Source organism: Dermacentor andersoni, chromosome 6, assembly GCF_023375885.2.
Source record: "Dermacentor andersoni chromosome 6, qqDerAnde1_hic_scaffold, whole genome shotgun sequence".
Taxonomy (NCBI): domain Eukaryota; kingdom Metazoa; phylum Arthropoda; class Arachnida; order Ixodida; family Ixodidae; genus Dermacentor; species Dermacentor andersoni.
Window position 1 is genome coordinate 127,826,844 of NC_092819.1, and position 20,342 is coordinate 127,847,185.

The following is a 20,342-nucleotide window of genomic DNA, read 5'->3' on the forward strand; positions in this document are numbered from 1 at the left end:
TTCGTTGATACTTACAAGTACCTGGGCGTTATACTGAGCGCTGATTTTAGGTGGAACGGAGCATGTTGCCTACATCGAAAAGAAAGCTATGCAGAAATTGGCATTTCTAAGAAGGTCTCTGCGCAAATCCACCCCAAACTAATTGCGTACACAACTTACATCCGTCCAATCCTCGAGTACTCTTCCATGATTTGGGATTTGGAAAACATTAAAAAGCTTGAAATGATTAAACGGAAAACAATTAGATTTGTTTACAATCGCTACAGTTCCATTACATCCCCCACCACACTTCTAAATAACGCTAACCTGGATAGATTGCGGACAAGAAGACAACATGATCGTTTGAAATACATGTTTTTACTTTATCCTGACAAGCTGCGCATAAACAAGGACACGTATATAGAATTCGTTAATCGGCGATCCACGCGATCTGAGCACTAAAGGAAAATAAGGGAGTATTCTTGCAAGACACGAGCTTTTAAAATCCTTTTTTTCTGCGCACCGTTACTGAATGGAATGCTCTTTCTGCTGATACAGTAAATTGTACTACTGTTGAGTCGTTCATGGCAAAGCTGCGGCAAGAATCCACTTGACCTTACCTCCTCGTACATGGCCCCCCTTCCCCTATCTGGCCTCGTTCAACGCACGCGCACTACGCTTCAATTTACGTTTTCTTGTATTTTTTGTGTGCTAAAAATATTTGCTTGGCGTCATGTGTATCTTTTGGTGTTCGCAAGGCGTAATGTTTTACATATTTATCTTGCTCTGATTTTGGTATGTTCCCTCGTTGCAGAGATGTTTGTCAAGAGATGTCTGTTGCCGTCATTCTGCCCTCGAATTGCATAATTTCAAGTTTTCGAGTTTCTAGCGTTTGTTTCTTGTACCTGTGGATGAATCACGTTCTCCCTAGTACCTGCATTGGACTCGCTTTGGCATCTTTTCCTGTTGCATTTCTAGAATTGTTTCTCTTTGTTTCCAAATCTGTTTTTGTGTTATAACCCACTCCTGCCTAAGGCCCCAAGGAGAGGTCGGCAGTACTTCTAATATAAATAAATAAATAGATGACGCCAGTTTGTAGACATTTACTCCCGAACTTTGTGAAGAAATACCTCGGCGGTGCAGTTACTTTCGTGATGCGATTCTGAAACGCTGTCTTCTCAAAAGTAAGTGGAACAACAGTGCATTTTCGCTGCAAGTTTGTGACATCTACAGAATGATTTTCAAGTGGATATTACTGAGTCTCATCGGCTACAACTGGTAAATTGCTATATGTTCCCCGAGAATAATAATTAAAATATTAATTAGCGAATTTGGCTAATTATTGTACAATGTACTTTATTTTCTTATGCAAACAATGGCCGCCTCTTCGAGTAACCAGCTCAAGGACTGAAATTGCACTATGTGCCCGAGGTGTTTAAAAATGGCCAAGGTCTGCGCAAAAGCACCAGGTACACAAATTCTACGGAACGTTGCTGCGGAACCGTGAAGCGGAACCGTCTCGACTGTATTTTCCCCTTATACATTGCTATGCACACTGCTTCGTACGACCTTTGTAAACCCGTAACGCATGCACCTGTAATCTAGCAAGTTATATTATTCCACCTTTGCCAGCTACGCCTATCTTAACGCCTAAGTTGTATAAACCTCCTCAAAGTTTGCTACGCGCCAGCATGCCAAACACCCACATCCCCGTGTCATCGCTTACCACAAAGTATAGAGCAGAAAGCGAGAAAACACGGAAATGTGACCCACGCCCCCTGACAGTCTGGTTTCATTTACTCCCTCTGTCGTTTTCTAATCTCTACTGATGTGTATAAATTAACGTCCACCCCCTCTCACGCACATCGCCACGCACACACGAAAGAAGGAAAGCATCATATGCACAAGAGACAGCTTGTGCCCTGTCACCTGCCTTCTGCGGCTCGTTTCGTGTGCACCGGTTGCAGGCGTCGCATCGTGACAGCCCACTCATCGTCGTGGTAACGACTGCGAAAACGCCGCAGCGACGATCGCGACAAAAAAGGGCGTAGCGAACACTCGAGTGCTCGCGAGCCCCAACAAGCCTACGAGTCGTGCCTCGAGCCATCGACGCCGTCGCATCGGAGCCGATTGGAGACGAAGCCTGTTCCGGCTGGTTAAGCCGAGGAAAGGGCACGGCGCCCACCGATCGCCCCCTCCGCTAGCGCGCTGCTGCTCGCCGCTGTCGACGCCGCCTGCCGTAGTCGAGTGGCGAAAAAAAAGTGATCGATACTACGCACGTGGTGCTGCCGTCATAGAACGGGTACTCGATCTTTTCGGGCGCGTTTCGTGTGATTTCCTTTTCCTGTGGCGATGCCGCTGCTTGCAAGCGGTGACAACGGAAATTCCGATGAGTACTAGTTCCATTTAGGTTCAACGTGGACCAATTTTAGAAATATTTTTCACTAACTTGGGGAATGGCGTTCCGTAGATAATCACAAAATATAGGAAACGGCGTTTCATACATTCGAACTTTTTTTTTTTCATTGCATGTTAGAGTAACTATTTAAAACCGGGTTACAGTTAAATACCTCCTTTTATTCGGAAATTGTTTCGAGCAGTCCTTCCAAGTACCTGGCACATTTTTCAAGGCACGTGCAACTGGAGCCTTGTTGGACTACCTCACTCATATATTTTCCCAGTTACACAGAAGAGTATTGATAAGAGCCAGAAGCACTTCAAGCACTCTTCCAGATAAAACTGGTTATTTCACTGAAAAGCACTACCTCCTTATTCTTGATATCTGCCATTAACAAGACTTTGAATTAAATTCTGTGGTTTTTCGTGTCAAAACCACAATGTGATCGTGATGTGCGCCGTAGTGGGGGACTGCAGAATAATTTTGACCACCGGGGGATACTTAAGGTGCCCCCATTGCACTGGACACGGGCGTTGTTGCATTAGGCCCCCAACGAAATGCGACCACCGCGGCCGAGATTTGATCCCGCGACCTCGTGCTTAGCAGCGCGACACCATAGCCGCTAAGCCGCCGCGGCGGGTATGCTATTACAAAGTAAAAGAGTAAAATATAGGGCACACTCTTCGAAATATTTCTTGACTTTATGTCGAGAAGGGTGATGGTTTAGGCTCAATCTAAAATTTATGTCCAGCACCGTTCTATTTGAGTAAGTGAATGAGTTTAAGAAGGAAAAAACTTTCACCTTTCCAAAGGAGTCTAAGCATTGTGAGATTGAGAGTGTAATAAAGCCATGCTTGTACAGAAGAGCAGCTGAAAGAACATAAGGACTCACAAGAAGCATGCGCGTCAGTGCAGCAGTCGTCTCCTTGGTGCGTTAATTCTTATCAATGTGGTAAGCTATACTTTGCAAAACTTCGCACACTTTAAGGGAACTATAGCTTCCCCATCAACTTGGGGCAATGGGTAGTCCTTGGTCGAATGGGCACAGTGTCAGGTTCCTGTTATCAGGGAAAAGCTTTTGAAACCAACCGTTGTACTAGCTTGGGCGTCAATGGGAATGTGCCACTGAATGCATGGGCTGCTCTTCAATAACCTATTTCAAGCTAGCTTTTGTAACTTTGTATGTGCGACTGAGTATCTGACACGCTTCAATTAATATTTTTGGTTTGTTTAACCACCCTGCCTATCGTTGTTTCTCTCTATCTTTCTCTCTATCTATCTCTCTCTCTCTGTTTGACACAAACTAGGGTAACTAGGCATCTGCCACTGAGTATGGGCCGCCCCTTCAATCACAAATAGCTCATTAAAAATGCATCCGATGCTGGGCGGAATCGACCCCGCCTCGCAAATGCTCATACAATCTTCTCTGTAAGAAATATGAAGATACAATTATGGGGTTTTGCGTGCCAGAACCACGATCTGAATGTGAGGAACGGCGTAGTGGGGCACTCCGAATCAATTTTGACTACCTGGGGTTCTTTAACGTGCACCTAAATATAAGTACAACGGTGTTTTCGCATTTCGCCCCCTATCGAAATGCGGCCGGCGTGCCCAGGATTTGATCGCGCGACCTCATGCTCTAGCATTCAAACACCAAAGCCACTAAGCAACAACGGCGGATAAATATTGAAACCCAGTGGACATGTTGATGTCTATGCGAATCGAAGCTAAAGTAAAGCGTTCAAATAAATTACAACAAATGGAGACGTGTACAATTAAGCAATGACAATTGTATGCACAAAAAAGTACGACACGCACAAGCAACATTTAGTAATTCTGTACCGCTAGTGTCACTTTGCGAGGTACCCATTCTGTAGGAATGGCCATCAACAGGCACACCCCAAGGGGCGTATTTGGAATGGCTAAATCAAAGAAAGTCATTCAATGAATTTGTGAAATATAATTTACCATTGCTTTGGCAGGTGGATGCGGCGTAGATATATCTGTGAGCCGACATTATATATTCGTGTTTTATGTAGAAATCGTACGTAGCGTGATATATCGATTTATTTATTTATTTATTTATTTATTTAGTTATTTATTTAGTTATTTAGTTATTTATTTATTTATTTATTTATTTATTTATTTATTTATTTATTTATTTATTTATTTATTTATTTATTTATGGTGAATACGTTCAGGGCCAGAAGGCAGTAGAGAAAGGAGTGGTATGGACATAATCATGTGCTGTGAAACATCTGATAAAAATTACAAGGCATTTTCTGAGGCGATCTTGAATTGTTCTGTATCTCCAATGGCAGTAATGGAGGATGGAAAGTGGTTCCATACGCTGGTTGTTCCTGGGACGAAAGAATGAAGATATAAGTTAGTGCGACACGATGGCAAGCTTACTCTGAAAATGTGATCGGCTCTAGCTGAAACGTAGCAAGGTGGTGGGAAAAAAAAAAGCGACTTTGAATACTTGATTGTAGTTGTAGATTTTAGAACCCAGTGGCCACAGAGAACTACACAGGCCGGGCGCTAATCTAACAATTAACTAGTTTATCGCACACAGAAAAGAATAAATACAAACAGCCCGTCCGCGCGCGCATATTCACGCTACTGGTATTTGCCACATGTTTCGAGGAGTCTGATTTCACAATCGTGCAGGTTGATAGATGGAACGAAAATGCAATGCTCATGGTTTTTTTTTTTATGTGGAGAGCTTTAATGATTTCACCTGTTGTTTCACCCGCGAGCCCAAAGATGACATGCGTTCTTTTAAAAAATTGGTCTACATTTATACGAAGGACAATGGGTTGACCGATGTCATAGGGGTGTGCCCTTCAAATTGTTGTTGTGCTGCCGTAACCTTTCGTTTAGGCAGGCGCCAGTCTTCCTAGTATTCATTCTTGCACGCGATAGCGGGATGACATAAATAAAAGCAAATGCTAAGTAATGAATCGATTACAATGGTTAAGCGACCACAGGTTGTTCCGTGACTGGCCTTCTCTTTTCCTATCTATACTGCTGCACAGGCTCTTCCGACTATTCCCCAAGCTGAAAAAAAAATTTCGTTGAAGATTTTGGCAATCATTTTAGGCCGATGTAAAAACCTGTGAAGAAATGGGATTACTGCTCATTTCTTCGGCATAGTGGTGGGAGTTATGTATGGGCCAAGTCGAGATGCGGACAGCTTCAGTTATTTCAGCAACCAGAAAGAAACCCACGTTAAAGTAGAAACGGGAAAGCAGGCGTTTTTTACTAGAGCTTCTTGTTCCAGGAAGCTGCACCCATGTTTTTTAGTAGCTAGACCTACTTAAGGCCGAAGTTCCAGCCGATAGCGTTCTTAACTATCTTGGAATATCCTGAACAATGAATTGCTCAGGAGGAATATTTTTTCGATCGTGGACAAAAACACAAGCAGGCATGTTGCAGCTCGAAATACAAACATATATACAAAAACTTAATAGAACCATCCATAGCAAATTCACGCTTGAAAAATATACTAAAGACATTTTTTTGGACAATCTTCATCATTTTGGTATGATGGGAAGAGGAAGGGTTACTGAAAATGGTGAAAAAATTGTTGACGCAGGGAAAAAGAACTTCCACCATTCCTTGCACCTCACTTTCTAAAGCGCGATTCAAGGCAGATAGGATTATGTCACTTAGCAGAGGCGACACCTTGGCACCGATGCAGAGGCCCGACTTTTGATTATGTAGGACACCATCCTATGTAACAAATGTCGCTTTGAGATAGAAACAAAGGTCGAATAATGCCGCGGCTGTGGCACCAGACTTCTTCCTAAAAGCAAGCTCATAATTGCATTCAGTTATGCAATGTCTCGAAGACAGCATAAGATCGTCATGAGGAGTAGAATGATAGAGGTGCTCCACGTCACAGCTTAGAGCAGAACAAGAACCATGGTCTTGAGAGAACAGGTAATCAGTTACGTGGTTAGAACTATAGGGAAGAGAAAGGTGTTTTCTACGCATAGTGAGGAAAGCTGTTTTCGGGGGTAACTGGAAACGACATGTTGCTCAGTATGGCGTTCAGTGGCAATGAAGAGGAAAGGCATCTTCAATTTGTGTTTTCGCAGCAAAAAATTTAATGGACGATGCGAGACGCTCAAGTGACCCTTTAGAAAGAGGCTTGAAGCTTGCTTTCTAAAACGATCAGTAACGGAACTGCTTGTTGGCCTAGTTGGTGCTTGCTAAAAGACATGTTTTTTGCCGCAAGTTTTGCCTACGTAGGGGATCTTGTATTTCGCCTTGCACGTTCGGTCTCCGGTCGGGTGTTCGTGTCCACACAACTTACATTTCGGGGTACAGCGATGGTCTTCTTTAGGGTTCGCGAGTCCGCAGGCCAGGCACGTCTTGATTGTGGGGGTCGGGCACACGTCCTTGCGGTGTCCCACTCGGCCGCACTGCTCGCAGACGTCGGTCTGTTTCTTGTAGAGGCGGCATGGTATCAGGGCGACTCCGTATCGGACGAAGTTCGGTACCTTGGGTCCCTGGAACACCACAATCGCAGTGGTCGTGCTTCCAATCCTGTTTGCGGCCACTGCTAGCGGGTTCCTCTCGTTGACGATGTTTCTATCTAGCTCTTCGGCGCTCGCGTCGATGGGGATGCCTCTGATGACGCCCTTTACGGTGTCGTGAGGTGCCGTACGATATGCGCTGACCTCGTAGGGTTTGCCTTGAATAGATATTTCCTTGTTTTTTTTGCGTACCTTGCCGCGGTGTCTTCGTTCGGTGTACTTACGACCATGATGTTCTATTGCGTGTTGGAGCAGATGGTGTCCGCGGCGCTTTCCTCGCTCGTGAGCTTGGCCGCAGCGAGTATGGCCGCAGCGACGGTGGTGGTGCCGGTCTTGACGATTTCCAGTCCCCCTCTGGGTCTGACAACTATCTTGCTTTCTTCTAGTGGCATGGCTGGGATGCGTGCTGCCTTGATGGCCGAGGCTCTGACGTTCTTGTAGAATTTCGACCTCGTGCTTGTTTGACTCCTGCCGGGTCCGTCGGTCTTGCCGCTGGCGGGGGTCCGCTGGCGCAGCATCGACATGCGTCGTCGTTGTGGTATTCCTCGGGTGATATCTCTTTTCCTTGAACTTGAATGCACATGTGATTGTCCACGATCATTGTTGTTTAAGAGGGCACCTCCGTCTCGGAGCTGACGAAAGGCAGCCGCCGGGATGTACGGCAGGCCGCTGTCGGTGCGACGGTGTTGGGCCTAGTGTCCGCGGAACACGCCTAAGCCTAGCAATCCTTCGCACGACAGCAGTAGAAGTAGTCACGAAATCTGGCAAAGAAAAACGCACCTCTGGGGTCAGCTGGTATCGGTCGATGCCGCTCGCCTTCACGGACACATTGGTTCAAGCAAAACTTTGGTTCGAGGTAATTAGCACTACGTAATTGGCTAGCAATCACGGAGCCGATCTCTGACTAGGGACGAGCGCTTCTTCTTCGTCGTCGTCGGTGACAAGAAAAGTATGCAGTCATTCCATTCTTAGAGTACTATCATATGGGGAGGAACTGTGAGGTTGCGTACTGTGAGAGCAAGTTAAGGGCAGCTCGAAGAAGCGATGGAAGGAAAAATGATAGGCGTAACGTTAAGAGTCATGATGAGAGCGATGTGGATCAAAAAAAGAACGGGGGTATGGATAGTTGAAATTAAAAGGAAAGTTGGAGCTGGGCCGGCCGCGTAATTTGTAGGGCAGATAATCCGTGGTCCACTAGATATGCAGAGTGGGTGCCAGGAGAAACGAAGTCCTGTTGAGGACAACAAAAAGTTAGGCGGAGTAAACAAACGAGGAAATTGCTGGCGTTGACTTGGAAACACAGAACAGGTCAAGGGTAATTAAAGATAGCTGCGGGAGGCCTTCCTCCCGCAGTGAAATTAAAAATAGGCTCATGACGCTTTACACCCACCAAAATTTGGTAGAAATTTTCACGCTGTATTGGCTTTGAGCCGCAGCTTGCTTTGTACTGCGAGGTGGCATTCGCATGTTTACAGAATGGTGTCGGTCGGTGCTTCGATACTACGAACCCCACCTTGTCCTCGTAGTATATGTGCTGTGAATGCTTCGAACGGAGTGTGTCGTAAGATCGATAACTTGAATCGATTTGATCAGAAGCCAGCTGGAATGTTGAAGCGCTATGTGCTTTGTGTGCGGTGCTTTGCAGTACTCTGACCTGCACTTGCGCGTGTGTTCCTATGGGGGTGGTGAATTTATGGAAACCTTGGCGCTGATAATTGTGGCGTTCGTGACCGACTAGCCTTGACTTCTATGGGGTACCTCTCGGGCTAGGGTAGTTCTGGGCTCAAGGCCCTCCCGTCATCAGCCTATGATTTGCAATCTGTCTCCAAAATTGAAGCGTACGCGCCTCGGTGCATTTCGCCTCTGTGGGAGCGCTCTGAGCCTGCACACCGAGCTGTTGACCTGGTGGAAGGCGCACTTTATCATCTTAGCAGAACCCCAGGAAGACGCGATGCGCGCTGATGCGATGTCAAAGTGTGATAGGCAGCGAAGCTTGCAGGTGTGGATGTTGAGCAGTGAATGTTTCTCTCATAATTTGGGAGTGTCAGTAGCCATGGCTTTTTTTCTGCATCTATTTTCTAAGGCTGTTATTATAGCTCTGTGTGCGCTCGACAGTAATCCTAGCCGAAGAGAGTGCGCGTTTCGTCTTCGGCTGGCAGTCGACGACATCGTCGACCAGCACACTAGAGAGGGCTGTCTGCTGAGCGAGCCTACGCGCGACATTAGAACCGCACCTGCGACCGTGTGCAGTGCGATCACATACATTAACGATGAACATACGGGTGCTGGTCGCCTTGCCTTGACGCCACGTGAACTATTGATTGTTGCGATATAACAGGTACTCAAGAGACCTCGCTCAAATGAAGGCGAAGACGAACATATGGGCTTGGCACGAGCTGGTTTCGATCTTGCTCTCTAGCTTCGCTGTACTTGGATATACAGTATAAATAACCTATTTTGTCTGTGTCTTTCTGCATGTCTGTATGCAGCTAACTTTTTCCTTATATACTGTTATCAGGCTCAAAAGAAATAGATTTAGTCGCGCTGTAATGTGGTGGTGCTGGTGGTGGTCGCATTGCTACAGGCGAGGTTAGCCTAGCACACCTGGCCAGCAGTGGCTCCGCCCGAGCGTCTTTTTCTGCGCAGAATGTCCCATCACGTGTACATCAGTCCTGTCTCGCACAGAACTACGAGAAGAACGCGTGACATTTCCACTGTCATTCTTTTGATGGCGGTGTGGTGAAGGGTGGAGAGTGGTTGCGTTTGTAGGCGCTCTAGCAGATGGCCGGAAAAGAAAGCTGTCGAATAGCAGTGTGTAATGGTTAAGCGTTGTATAGCCTCAACTGCAGTTCCTTGATGTGCGGTCATGCTATCAGTTGACCACACTTCTTTCACTTCTTGCCGTTTAATCTCATATTTGCTTCCTCCTTGCTCACATACGACGCCGTAAAGCTAAATGCGCTGCCCCTTCGTTTGCGCCCTTATTTTAGCGTAACAACTTTTTCGCTATCAAATTGCCTACCAACAGCGAAGCTTAGTGAATTCCACCCCAGATTTTTTATGCAAGCTTGAGGACAATGCGATGCTTGTCGGATAGGTTGTGGTCAACATGGACCATCGCGTCATTTGTGTGGGCGATATGCGTCTTTTTGGGAGGCACAGCAACAATTTAAAGGGCACACCTTCATCACATCTGTTAGTACACCGTCGTCCATGTAGCTGAAATTCATGTGTTAAATTAACGCATGTCATCCTCAGGCCCCTGAATCAAAATATTCTGAGCCATTCTGCTCCGTGAAGGTGAATGACCAGCTAAGCTGTGTAGCATACGGCAATGAGGTGAATTGGAATTTTCAACAATGCTACGAACACACTTATATCAGTGGTCAGTTGGTCATTGTGACGAAACGTACGCACGCACACTAATTTGTTTACAATTGCGTAGGCTATACAGACACACACACACACACACACACACACACACACACATATATATATATATATATATATATATATATACACACGGCGGCCGCATTTCGATGGGGGCGAAATGCGAAAACACCCGTGTATCTAGATTTAGGTGCACGGTAAATAACCTCAGGTGGTCGAAATTCCCGGAGCCCTCCACTACGGCGTTCCTCATAATCAGAAAGTGGTTTTGGCACGTAAATCTCAATAATTACATATATATATATCATCAGAAGCCAACAAACACTGACACCAAGGACAAGATAGGGGAAATTACTTGTGTTTAATAGATGAAATAAAGAAACGATAAATTAATGGAAATTAGAGTGGATGAAAAAACAATTGCCGCAGGTGGGAACCGAACCCACAACCATCGCATTTCGCGTGCGATACTCTACCAATTGAGCTACCGCGGCGCCGTTTCCCCGTCCACTTTCTTGGGTATTTATGTGTCCTAGTAGAACCCTGGGAGTCCTGGCAACATTGATGCCTTCAGGTAGCATGTGTGGGTTTATTGACCAGTTGCATTCACCCAAAAAGATCACGTTTTCGTGACTCCTGCGGCAAGAAGGACGTTCCACGTCTGCCGCCCAGGTACGTGAGTGATGGCGCTGGCTAACACTCCCAGGTTTCTAGTAGGACACATAAATACCCCAGAAAGTGGATGGGGAAACAGCGCCGCGTTAGCTCAATTGGTAGAGCATCGCACGCGAAATGCGAAGGTTGTAGGTTCGGTTCCCACCTGGGGCAATTTGTTTTTTCAACCACTCTAATTTCCATTAATTTATCGTTTCTTTATTTCATTTATTAAACACAAGTAATTTCCCCTATGTTGTCCTTGGTGTCAGTGTTTGTTGGCTTCTCATGATATGACTAATAAAAATCGGCACCCTCGGTTAACCCCCTCTCTTCTTGTTTATATATATATATATATATATATATATATATATATATATATATATATATATATATATATATAGCAGCTATATAACGGGACGAATGAGCGATCGGTGTTGATGATAGTTTGTGTTGACTCAGAACAAGAATGCAGAGGGAGGCCCAGCCATAGAGAACTTCACTGTAAAAGCAGCCGAACTCATTGACGCTCCCCAAATTAAGAAAAACCTCGAATACTGCATTTCCGTCCCATCCATCAACCTGCGCAATTGTAAAATAAGCGTACTCGAATGATGTGGCAAATACCAGTAGCATGAGGTTGCGCGCGCAGATCGACGGTTTGTATTTGTTCTTTCCTGTGCTCAATAAAGCAGTCTGTTGTTAGTTAACGCCTGTCCTGTGTACTTCTCTGTCTTGTGTTGCCGCTATTAAGGCGAAAGCCTTAAGTGGCTCGTTGCAACGGCTCATATCTGAAAGAAGCGGCGCATAGTTCAGTGAAGCAGAAAATATAATGATCAAGAATGGCTCATACCCACGCAACCAAGGAAAGATGCAATGACTGAATATTAATGAAGAAATGAAGAAAAGAACAAACAGACGAAAGAACGAATGAAGGAACGAAAGCACAAAAGAAAGAAAGAATGAAAGACGGAAAGAAAGAGAGAACGAAAGAAAGAACGAAATAACCTCTAGGTAGTGCATTAAATGCTCGCATGTGTCATTGAGGAGGTCGACCTACAGCGCCATACGTTTACTTCACATTGTGGCTCGTTATGTCTCGCAAGAAGTCTGGCCCCTCCGAATGTACCACTTAAAGCACTACGACGCTTGCAGCAGGCTTTCGCTATCACGGGTTACAGGAGTTTACCGTGCTGCCGAAACTTTTTTTTTTTTTGCTCTGCTTGTACTGTGAACATCAAACGATTCACCCAGTTTTAAACCCTTATGCAATAGTCCATCAGATATTCTTTTTTTTTTAGTACGCGGATTTCGGCGATGAATATTTCGCGTCGATAAAGAGCTGATCGCTGATTTCTTTATTGAATTCAAAGAAAGGGTGATCACCCGCCCTGTTTGCTGAGTGGCTATGGCGTTAGACTGCTGAGCACGTAGTCGTGGTAGTTAATCGCGGCCGCGGCGGCCGAATTTCGATGTGGGCGACATTCGCAAACACCCGTGTATTTATATTTAGGTGCACGTTAAAGAACCCCAGGTGGTCAAAATTTCCGGAGTCCTCCACTACAGCATACCTCATAATCAGGAAGTAGTTTTGGCACGTAAATCCCCATAATTTTTAAGGGTGATTCGTGGCGCGTTTTACAAGCTCCCAGACACCGACTGCGCATGAAATTGCACTTTCGTATTCGTGCATAACCACACACGATTCCTTGTTGCAGGCATCCGGAGCACAGTCAGTGCCTTCGGATAAATGCCTCAATGGTGCCGTTAATGCAACGATGTGATTTCGTATCCCACCAGCGGGCAGTAGTCTTTTCACCCCCTTTCATTTTCATTTATTTTTAATCCTTGCATTTCAATTAATTTAACAAGTAAATTCCCCTCTGCTTGCCTTGGTGTCAATGTCTGGTGCTGGGTCGTGAATTACGGAAACTGAGCCCGTCGGTCCCATTTATTCACGCAGGTCTTTTAAGTCATTCGAAAATAATTAAGCACTAGTTTTTTTCCTTACTTTAGTGAGTTATACAACCTACGTCGTTAGTTTTGCCGATATTTTCAATGAGCACAAGGCACCTTGTTAATATTTTGTTAATGTATAAAGCATAATTTTGGTTTTATTTCTCTGAAATCTGGAAATGGAAACATCTTGTGAGTGATGTTCGCTAAAAGCTCAAAATGTGTAGAATAACTTGAACCTTTGTGGAAAATTACGTTTTCAAGATCTGCAGTGCTTTACAAGCGCATTTCAAGAGCCGTGCAAGAAATTAGCCCACTCACCTGAAAGAACTCAATGTGTCACAAAATGTTTATTTCGTAGAAATACGGGAGATCTTATGCGTGATGTGTGGAAAGTTTCAGAGCCTCGTGCAAGTAAGGGTCTTGCAAAATATACCTTAGTCAAGATCGCAAAGAAGTTACATGAGCGTAATTTGCAATGCTTCCTAAAGTCTAAAAAGGACTCTAAGTAACACTGAGTTCCCATTTAGTGGAATTGGGGCAATGTTGGCGGTAACGTAATAGGAGGAGCTTTACTTTTCCTTGCTTAGCTACGAGCTTCTCCAATTCACAACGCTCTACTCAGCTCAATACTCACCGATCGTCTTGCCCGATTTTTTTATCAGTTCTACAGCATTTGTAGCATGTTTACGCCACTGTTCTCAGCAAACTAAACAAGGCGCCTTGTTTATATTTTACGGAAATAAAGGGCACGTTACTTGTGACGCGTAGGCGAAATGCAATGCAATTTCTTGAATAAAACCTCCAATGCGTTATATGTGGGCAAAGTTTCAATCTGCATGGTAATCTTTGCTTGAAAAGATAGGGCTCGTCTGCAGTCGGGCGCTCTAGTCTGTAATTTTTAGGTATTCTAAAGGATATCACGCAAGTTTCTGGGTTAATAAGCTATGATGATAAGGTGAGGCTGCTAGTACCTGTTCTTTGCTAAAAGGCCAGTTCTCCAGTCTTCTGAAGGCATCCTAAAAAGTCTGTCCTTGTTTTTTGAGGCGGGGACATCAGCTGGGTAGATAGATGATCGATAGTATATTCACATCTGCACTGAGCGCACATTGGTGAGCCATTTATTTCACTGTGATAACCGCATGAATTTACGATAACTACTTCTGATTCAAAGCCGACATAGCTGTGTTGCATCGTATCGTAAAGATTTGCCGCTAGCTGCAACGCTATTCGCAGTAGTTGCAATTGTTGGAGTTGTAATGTCAGTTGTCTAGTGCATGTGAATAACCTAGACTCTTGTGTTCTTTATTTTGTTTTCACTTCACCATCATGCAGCACACTGGACAAAGTCATGTTAATGTTCTTGCCTTTCTTTCTTCTCTTTACTTTTCTGCATGCTTACCTGGGAAGGCAGCATCTACGCACTTGCTCTTTCTAATGTCAAAAGGTGTCCATAAGAACGTTTCTAAATCTCATTAATTGCAACTCCGTTACGTGAGTGTACTTTTGTGTATATATTCTTTCGCTGCTTTAGAATCTGCTACCGTTCTTTCTTAGCACAACAGGAGCTGAACGACAGTTTTGCTGCCACATGGACACCTGCAATCTAGGCACAAGAGGACTGGTGGGAGTGCTAAGTACTTAAGCTTTTGTTTTTACAGTTGGCTCATTTATGAACGTTTAGTGCGAGAGCAGTGACAACTTAGGCCCGTTTATGAATGTTTAACGTGACAGCTGTGACACAATTTTGAATCTTTCATTGTGCACGGGGAAATACCTGCGCAGTGCTAGCACACAACGGTGACCAACAGACTACAACAAACGTCATTTAACAAAATATATTTCACTTGAAATTACAGCGAAGTTGCCAGAGGCAAAACGTTGTTTAGGGTATACATTCAAGCAATGAACATTTCTCTTGTTTACTCACAGCCAAAACTTACCATAGGAGGCCGTTCGCGGGCTTCGACAAAGAAGCAGGTGCGTACCACATTCAAGAAAAAGCGGGTCCTAAAGACAAGTACGCTGATTATGCGATCACGGCGATTCACATTTAAGGAAAAATGTGAGCATATGTGCACAAAGCAACGTGCTGTCAGGAGAAATCACCACAATAACCAAGACCCACGAGTGAGTTCCATTAGGTAACTCCCATTGAAATTCAGAAGCCTGATAAACAATGTGCGGCGTTGAGGCCCAGCGTTGTGCACCTCAGTCACTGCGTCCACGCTATGTGTAGTTTTCTTCCAAAACATTACGTCTTAACATTGGATGTGGTGTCTGGGTCATTGTTTCAGGTCAGAAAGAGATCCGCAATGGTGTCAGTATAGTAGATTCTACAAACCAATGTTGTTTCCTTTCAGTAACGGCGTATTTTTTTCATTTCCGACTACCGAAAAAATATATATGGTGAGCCCTATTGCAGTAAACATGTGTAAAACCTTAGTAATTTTAAACACTCCTCGTACGCTCGCGAAAGATTATTTAATTATGCCATTCGCGAGGTGTATAGGTATACACGCCCACGTCCCTTCTGCAACCTCTGTGCAGAGTGCACCAAGTTTGGTGCCATAAGCACTTAAGCATTAGGAATCTAGCCTTACAGTTTAAAATATTTGGAGCTAAGTAACTCTTATTGCAGAAGGTTATCGCCGTTAGTTATGTGAGCATTACACTGCTTCTCAAATGCAAATAAAACGTTCGTTTAGTACGATTCACGTACCTCAAAGAATCGTTCTCGTTCAGACACTTGTTATCAACACTATTGAATGTAAAAAAAATATTGTAACGTTCGGCCAATCAGCTTCGGCCATACGTGATGTCCCACTTTTTAGGTAAAACATCAGTGGAGCTCAGCTAGAGCTTCTAGAACGTCCTGATATACCAGGATAAGAGTGACAGTGTTCGCCGCTTGTAATGTTGTCCAATCTATTGCTGTGTTATCTGGTAAGGACATCTCCCGCAATTCATATGCTTCAGATATTTTCTTTCCTGAGCACGCGCGGTATTAGCCAAAAATACGTGAACCTCGACGTCCGAAGTTCCACGTTTACTCTGTGGAATGTGTGGTGAACCACTTGAAATGATACTTGTGAAGAATTTCAGCAGGCCTAAACAACGCGTTTACAAGCTATCACAGACAAAAACGGAGAACTATGTTCATGGAAAAGATTCGGGATGACACGGAAAATTCGAAGCACCTCTGAAACTTCGCTGATGCGTAGGCAGTTTTTAACGTCAACGTCAATCATCGGTTACCGAACCTTAATAATCATAGAAATTAGCAAATAAAGAAAGTGCACAGATTATGGCAGCTTTAAAAGAGACATGTTTACAGTTACAATAATTTTTCACATTCTGAATTGCTCACACTTATTAGGTGCCATAATCAAATATTCATTTTCCCGAAAATGTTTCGTTATTGGCGAAGTTCCCTGCTTCGATAAAGGTACTAGTGGTGCTCCGAGGGCGATAAAAATGAGGATGTTTAGGAATGGTGATACTTTTTAATAGGTAACGTAATCGCCCAAAAAATTCAATATGAGCTAGACGGTCTATCAAAAGCTATAGGTAATTCATGCTGTCAATCGCCGAGCCTCTGGTAACATAATTCCTTGACATGCAAATTGAATAAAATATAACCATTTCTCTCGAAATCCAGGGCGCATGTCTTCTATTCTCGTTTCTTTTTTTTTTATTATAAATACAAGAAAATCACGTTTTTAAGACCAGCTCAGAAACAATGTAATATAAATTCTGTTCATAACACTTCGGAATTACAATACCCAAGTCTCGTGAAAATTGCGTGTTTCGTAAGAGCAGTTCAAGGAGGCACCCATGTGACGTGACATGTATGAAAGTATTTTCTTCACTTGTAGCGGCGCACGTAATCTATTGGTGTTACGCTTGAATAAAAACTCGAAACTTCTTTTGGCCTCCTGTGGCCCAAAAACATTGAATTTTGCGAATATGTGGTATATCATTTCAAGTTGTCCAAACTTCACCACGAAGTTAACACTAGACATTTGCTTCTACAGTAGCATTGCTCAAGGTGAGAGCAGAGCTCAGCTCCGACAACTTTATCAGTCGATAAGCACGCACTGTGCACTAAATTGGGACTAATAAAACACAAGAAACTTTGTAAACATACAACTTGCCAACATCCCGGTACATTCGGTGTGATAACAGGCAGGTTAGAATTCTTTCTTCGTCGTCAGGAGTCCACCATAACATCCGACACTTTACAACCACACAAGGAAAGTAATCACAGGCAGCATATATGGCGAGATCGCGCCAAAAGGATTGGCTGGGTATTCGGTGTCTTTTTTTGGCTATCGCATGGATGTGCGAAGGCTAAATATGGCTGCGATTTACATGTAACCTGTCGCAATCTTTGTTCGGCGGAACGAGCTAAAGCGAACACGAAGGAAGCAGGTCGAGCTGCAGAATATCACCACCAACACAATGGGCTTGGTAATTGTCATTATGAGTTGTATATTGTGACTCCTGAAGCAGGAATAGTGGAAGAGAGTGACATCTTTTTGTGTCTTTAACCCTCTTCACTACCATTGCCCTCAATCGATGCCATAGCCTTCCTAGTTTTTCAATCAGCAGTTATTTCGTTAGTTATATTTATCCTTTTTTCTCTTTGAAACTACTAACAATTGTTTTTTTAGCGCCATATGTACATTTCAGTTATTTTTTGGAGAAAGCAATAATCCACAAATCGAAACCATCCCTGCTGACGGAAGATATTTTATGCCAGCATATTTCCTTATCGCATGGCAGAATGCTTTTCCTTATCTCAGCAGTGTATTCCTTGCAAGATAGAATATACCACGTGGTCAAATTTGTTCCAGGGGACGCCGCTATAGCATGCCTCATAATGAGTTCGTGGTTTTGGCATAATAAACGTAAAAATTTAATGGAAAGGTTATTCTGATAAATTGTTAGCTAAATTAAGACCTTATATACTTCTCTTTTAAGAATAATTCACACCACATTTTTCTTTTTTTTCTTAAACTGAGATGATGCTCACAATACACTGCTTTTTATTTTCTTCATTTCTACCATCCGTTCAAGAAAGTCAAGGTGATGTCTGCCATGTTTGCCCGCTGCAGTCATGTCTTAAATGTTGGGACACGTTTACATCCTCTAATCCGCACCGGACACAACAAATTTGCCTGTATACTTCACAGAAGTAGGAAGGAAGAGGTTCCCAGTGGATTATTTTTCTGAATGAAGCTTCATGTTTTTATCGTGTATGCTATTGTTAACAAAACCATTGAACGTATGATGTTATGTTACCAAAGTATGTTTTTCTTTCATTATGATAAAATTTTTACATTAAGCTTTATTGTGGAGAATATTGCAAATGGTATTTTTTTTTCAGCTATTGCGAAGAACAATCAATGCGGCTTTTGTTTTCGCAGGTTGCAGCACAGCATTTTTTTTATCATCTTCGAGGTTGTTATTGGCTGTGATCGTTTGTCTATGCTCCTTTCTTTCTTTATCTCTACTTTGCTATCACTTTACCTCCCCTTCCCCTCTATCTTCAGCCTAGGAAACAAACCAGATCTTCCCATCTGGTTAACCTCCCTGCCTTTCCCCTTTATTCTGTCTTTCTCTCTCTCTCTCTTTTCACTAGACAAAGTGCTCAGAATTTCATTGCATTGGTGGCTTCAGTGTCAATCAACAAATGACGTTGTGTCCTCTTAATCTCTTTCTCACTTTTTTCCTTTCCGCTAGTACAGGGTTGCCATCCGAGCACATTTTTGTTGAAGCCCCCCTTTCTTTTCATGTAATTTTTGCTCTCTCCTTCAAGAAATGGCTTCGTCTGGCAGTTCTCTGCTGCCAGCTGGAATACGAAGCAACGGACGTTGTGTGCAGTAGTCTTCTTATCTCTTCTGGAGGACGGCCATATCGTTATGTTTTTGAGAAAGCCCTGGCAACTACAAAACTGTTTTTGTCGGAGAGTTGAGATATTGGTGGGTCAGTATAAAACAGTATTACATTGCCTACAATGCTTCAGGTAGTGAAGACGTTAAAGAATAGTTTTCGGCGTGCACTTTTTTAGTGTTTTTGTAAACGCTTTACAAAATGGTAACGGGGTGCTCTCTCTTAAATTTTATTAGTGCGAACCAGCGCTCATCTGAAAAAAAGTAAAGCACCACCTTTTGTTTGCTTACTTGAGACAGCTGCTGACACCTCCCAGTAACTTCACATTCGATTAGCTCTTCTTTCATCTCAAGGTTACAACTTTACCTCACTTGCTAGCATGGGACGAAACATTTGGTAAAAAAAGAAGAAAAAAAAAACACGCCTTCGGACAACGGCTAAAGGACGAAGCCGTATAAGGACGCACCACAGTGAGCAGGAGTGAGTTAGCGCATGTCCACTTAGTTCACATTGTTCACTGTTCTTCACAGGGCGGTAGGTTTGGCGACAATACGAACGCGTTGTCGCGGATGTCCGCTGGCAGTAACCGTCTGTCTTTTTTTATTCAGCGTCCGCTGCACCGCACACAGGGTGATATCGGAGAGTCACCAGAATGCCTCGGGATTGTGCGTGGCCGTGGCAAGAACGTCTGGTGACTCGCCACACTGCTAGGAAACATCAGGCCTTCTCTGCTGAGCATGTGCCGATGCCTCGCGGCCGTCCACAACGTCCACTTGAAGCGTGGTGGCCGGCAGCACCGATATTGAGCGATCCTCTTGAGCAGTTGACAGCACCTCCAGTGACGTCTTGGACTCTTTCTTGGACAGCTGCCCAGGGCGCGCAAGATGAGAGCGGCAGAAGAGGCGGAGGTTAGTTCAGTAATCAGGATAGTCTAAATAAATAAAAACCTTCCCTGCATGGTACACATTGCATAATATCCAGCAGCACTTGCTCATTGTTCGTACGTGTTTATAGGACTTTCATTTATATATGCAAGTTAGATGTTTTCGCTAGGTAGCAATTCAACACTTCTGTCCCTTTACCGTAACATGCTGCTCAATCCTTGGGCAAGACTAGGGCCTGGGGTGAGAGATAGGGCGAGAGAGGTACTTAGTGCTTTATGTCAAATTTTCGTGCTCAGGAACAAAAAAGAAAACGCGAGAAAGACATGCTCTGCAAATGGTAAACAATATGTTAAAAGATTTCTTAGCTTACTTCGAGCAAGGAACGAAATAACTTAACAGCTTGTCCGAGAAGGTAATAGCACAGTTATACTTCATCACGCGAAGCCGCTCCACCGCCCCTCCCCCAACTCAAGCTTTAAAATTCGTGCGGGCGCAATTTGCAATTTCGCTGTTGCCCCCACATTTGTTTCCTGCCAGCTGCTTCTATTTATATTCTAATACCACGCAGCAAGCTCATTTAAGTCACCCTTTGTTCTTGCAATTCTGATAGAGACAACACAATTTCATAGGTGGCTTCAG

At 43.9% G+C, this 20,342-nt stretch overlaps 1 protein-coding gene and 1 long non-coding RNA gene across 2 annotated transcripts in view; both read right to left on the bottom strand.

The window, feature by feature from the left end:
- The window catches only part of LOC129382735 (uncharacterized), a 484,451-nt gene that overhangs the window by 148,903 nt on the left and 315,206 nt on the right, over positions 1 to 20,342 (bottom strand). The gene's annotated exons all lie outside the window — the stretch shown is intronic.
- LOC126523535 (glutamate receptor ionotropic, kainate 2-like) overlaps positions 14,746 to 20,342 on the bottom strand; it is a 239,018-nt gene continuing 233,421 nt past the window's right edge. The window contains exon 15 of the mRNA XM_050172135.3: positions 14,746 to 19,685. Within this exon, the coding sequence (XP_050028092.2) occupies positions 19,527 to 19,685 (159 nt within the window). The 3' untranslated portion in view covers positions 14,746 to 19,526. The remainder of the gene's footprint in view (positions 19,686 to 20,342) is intronic.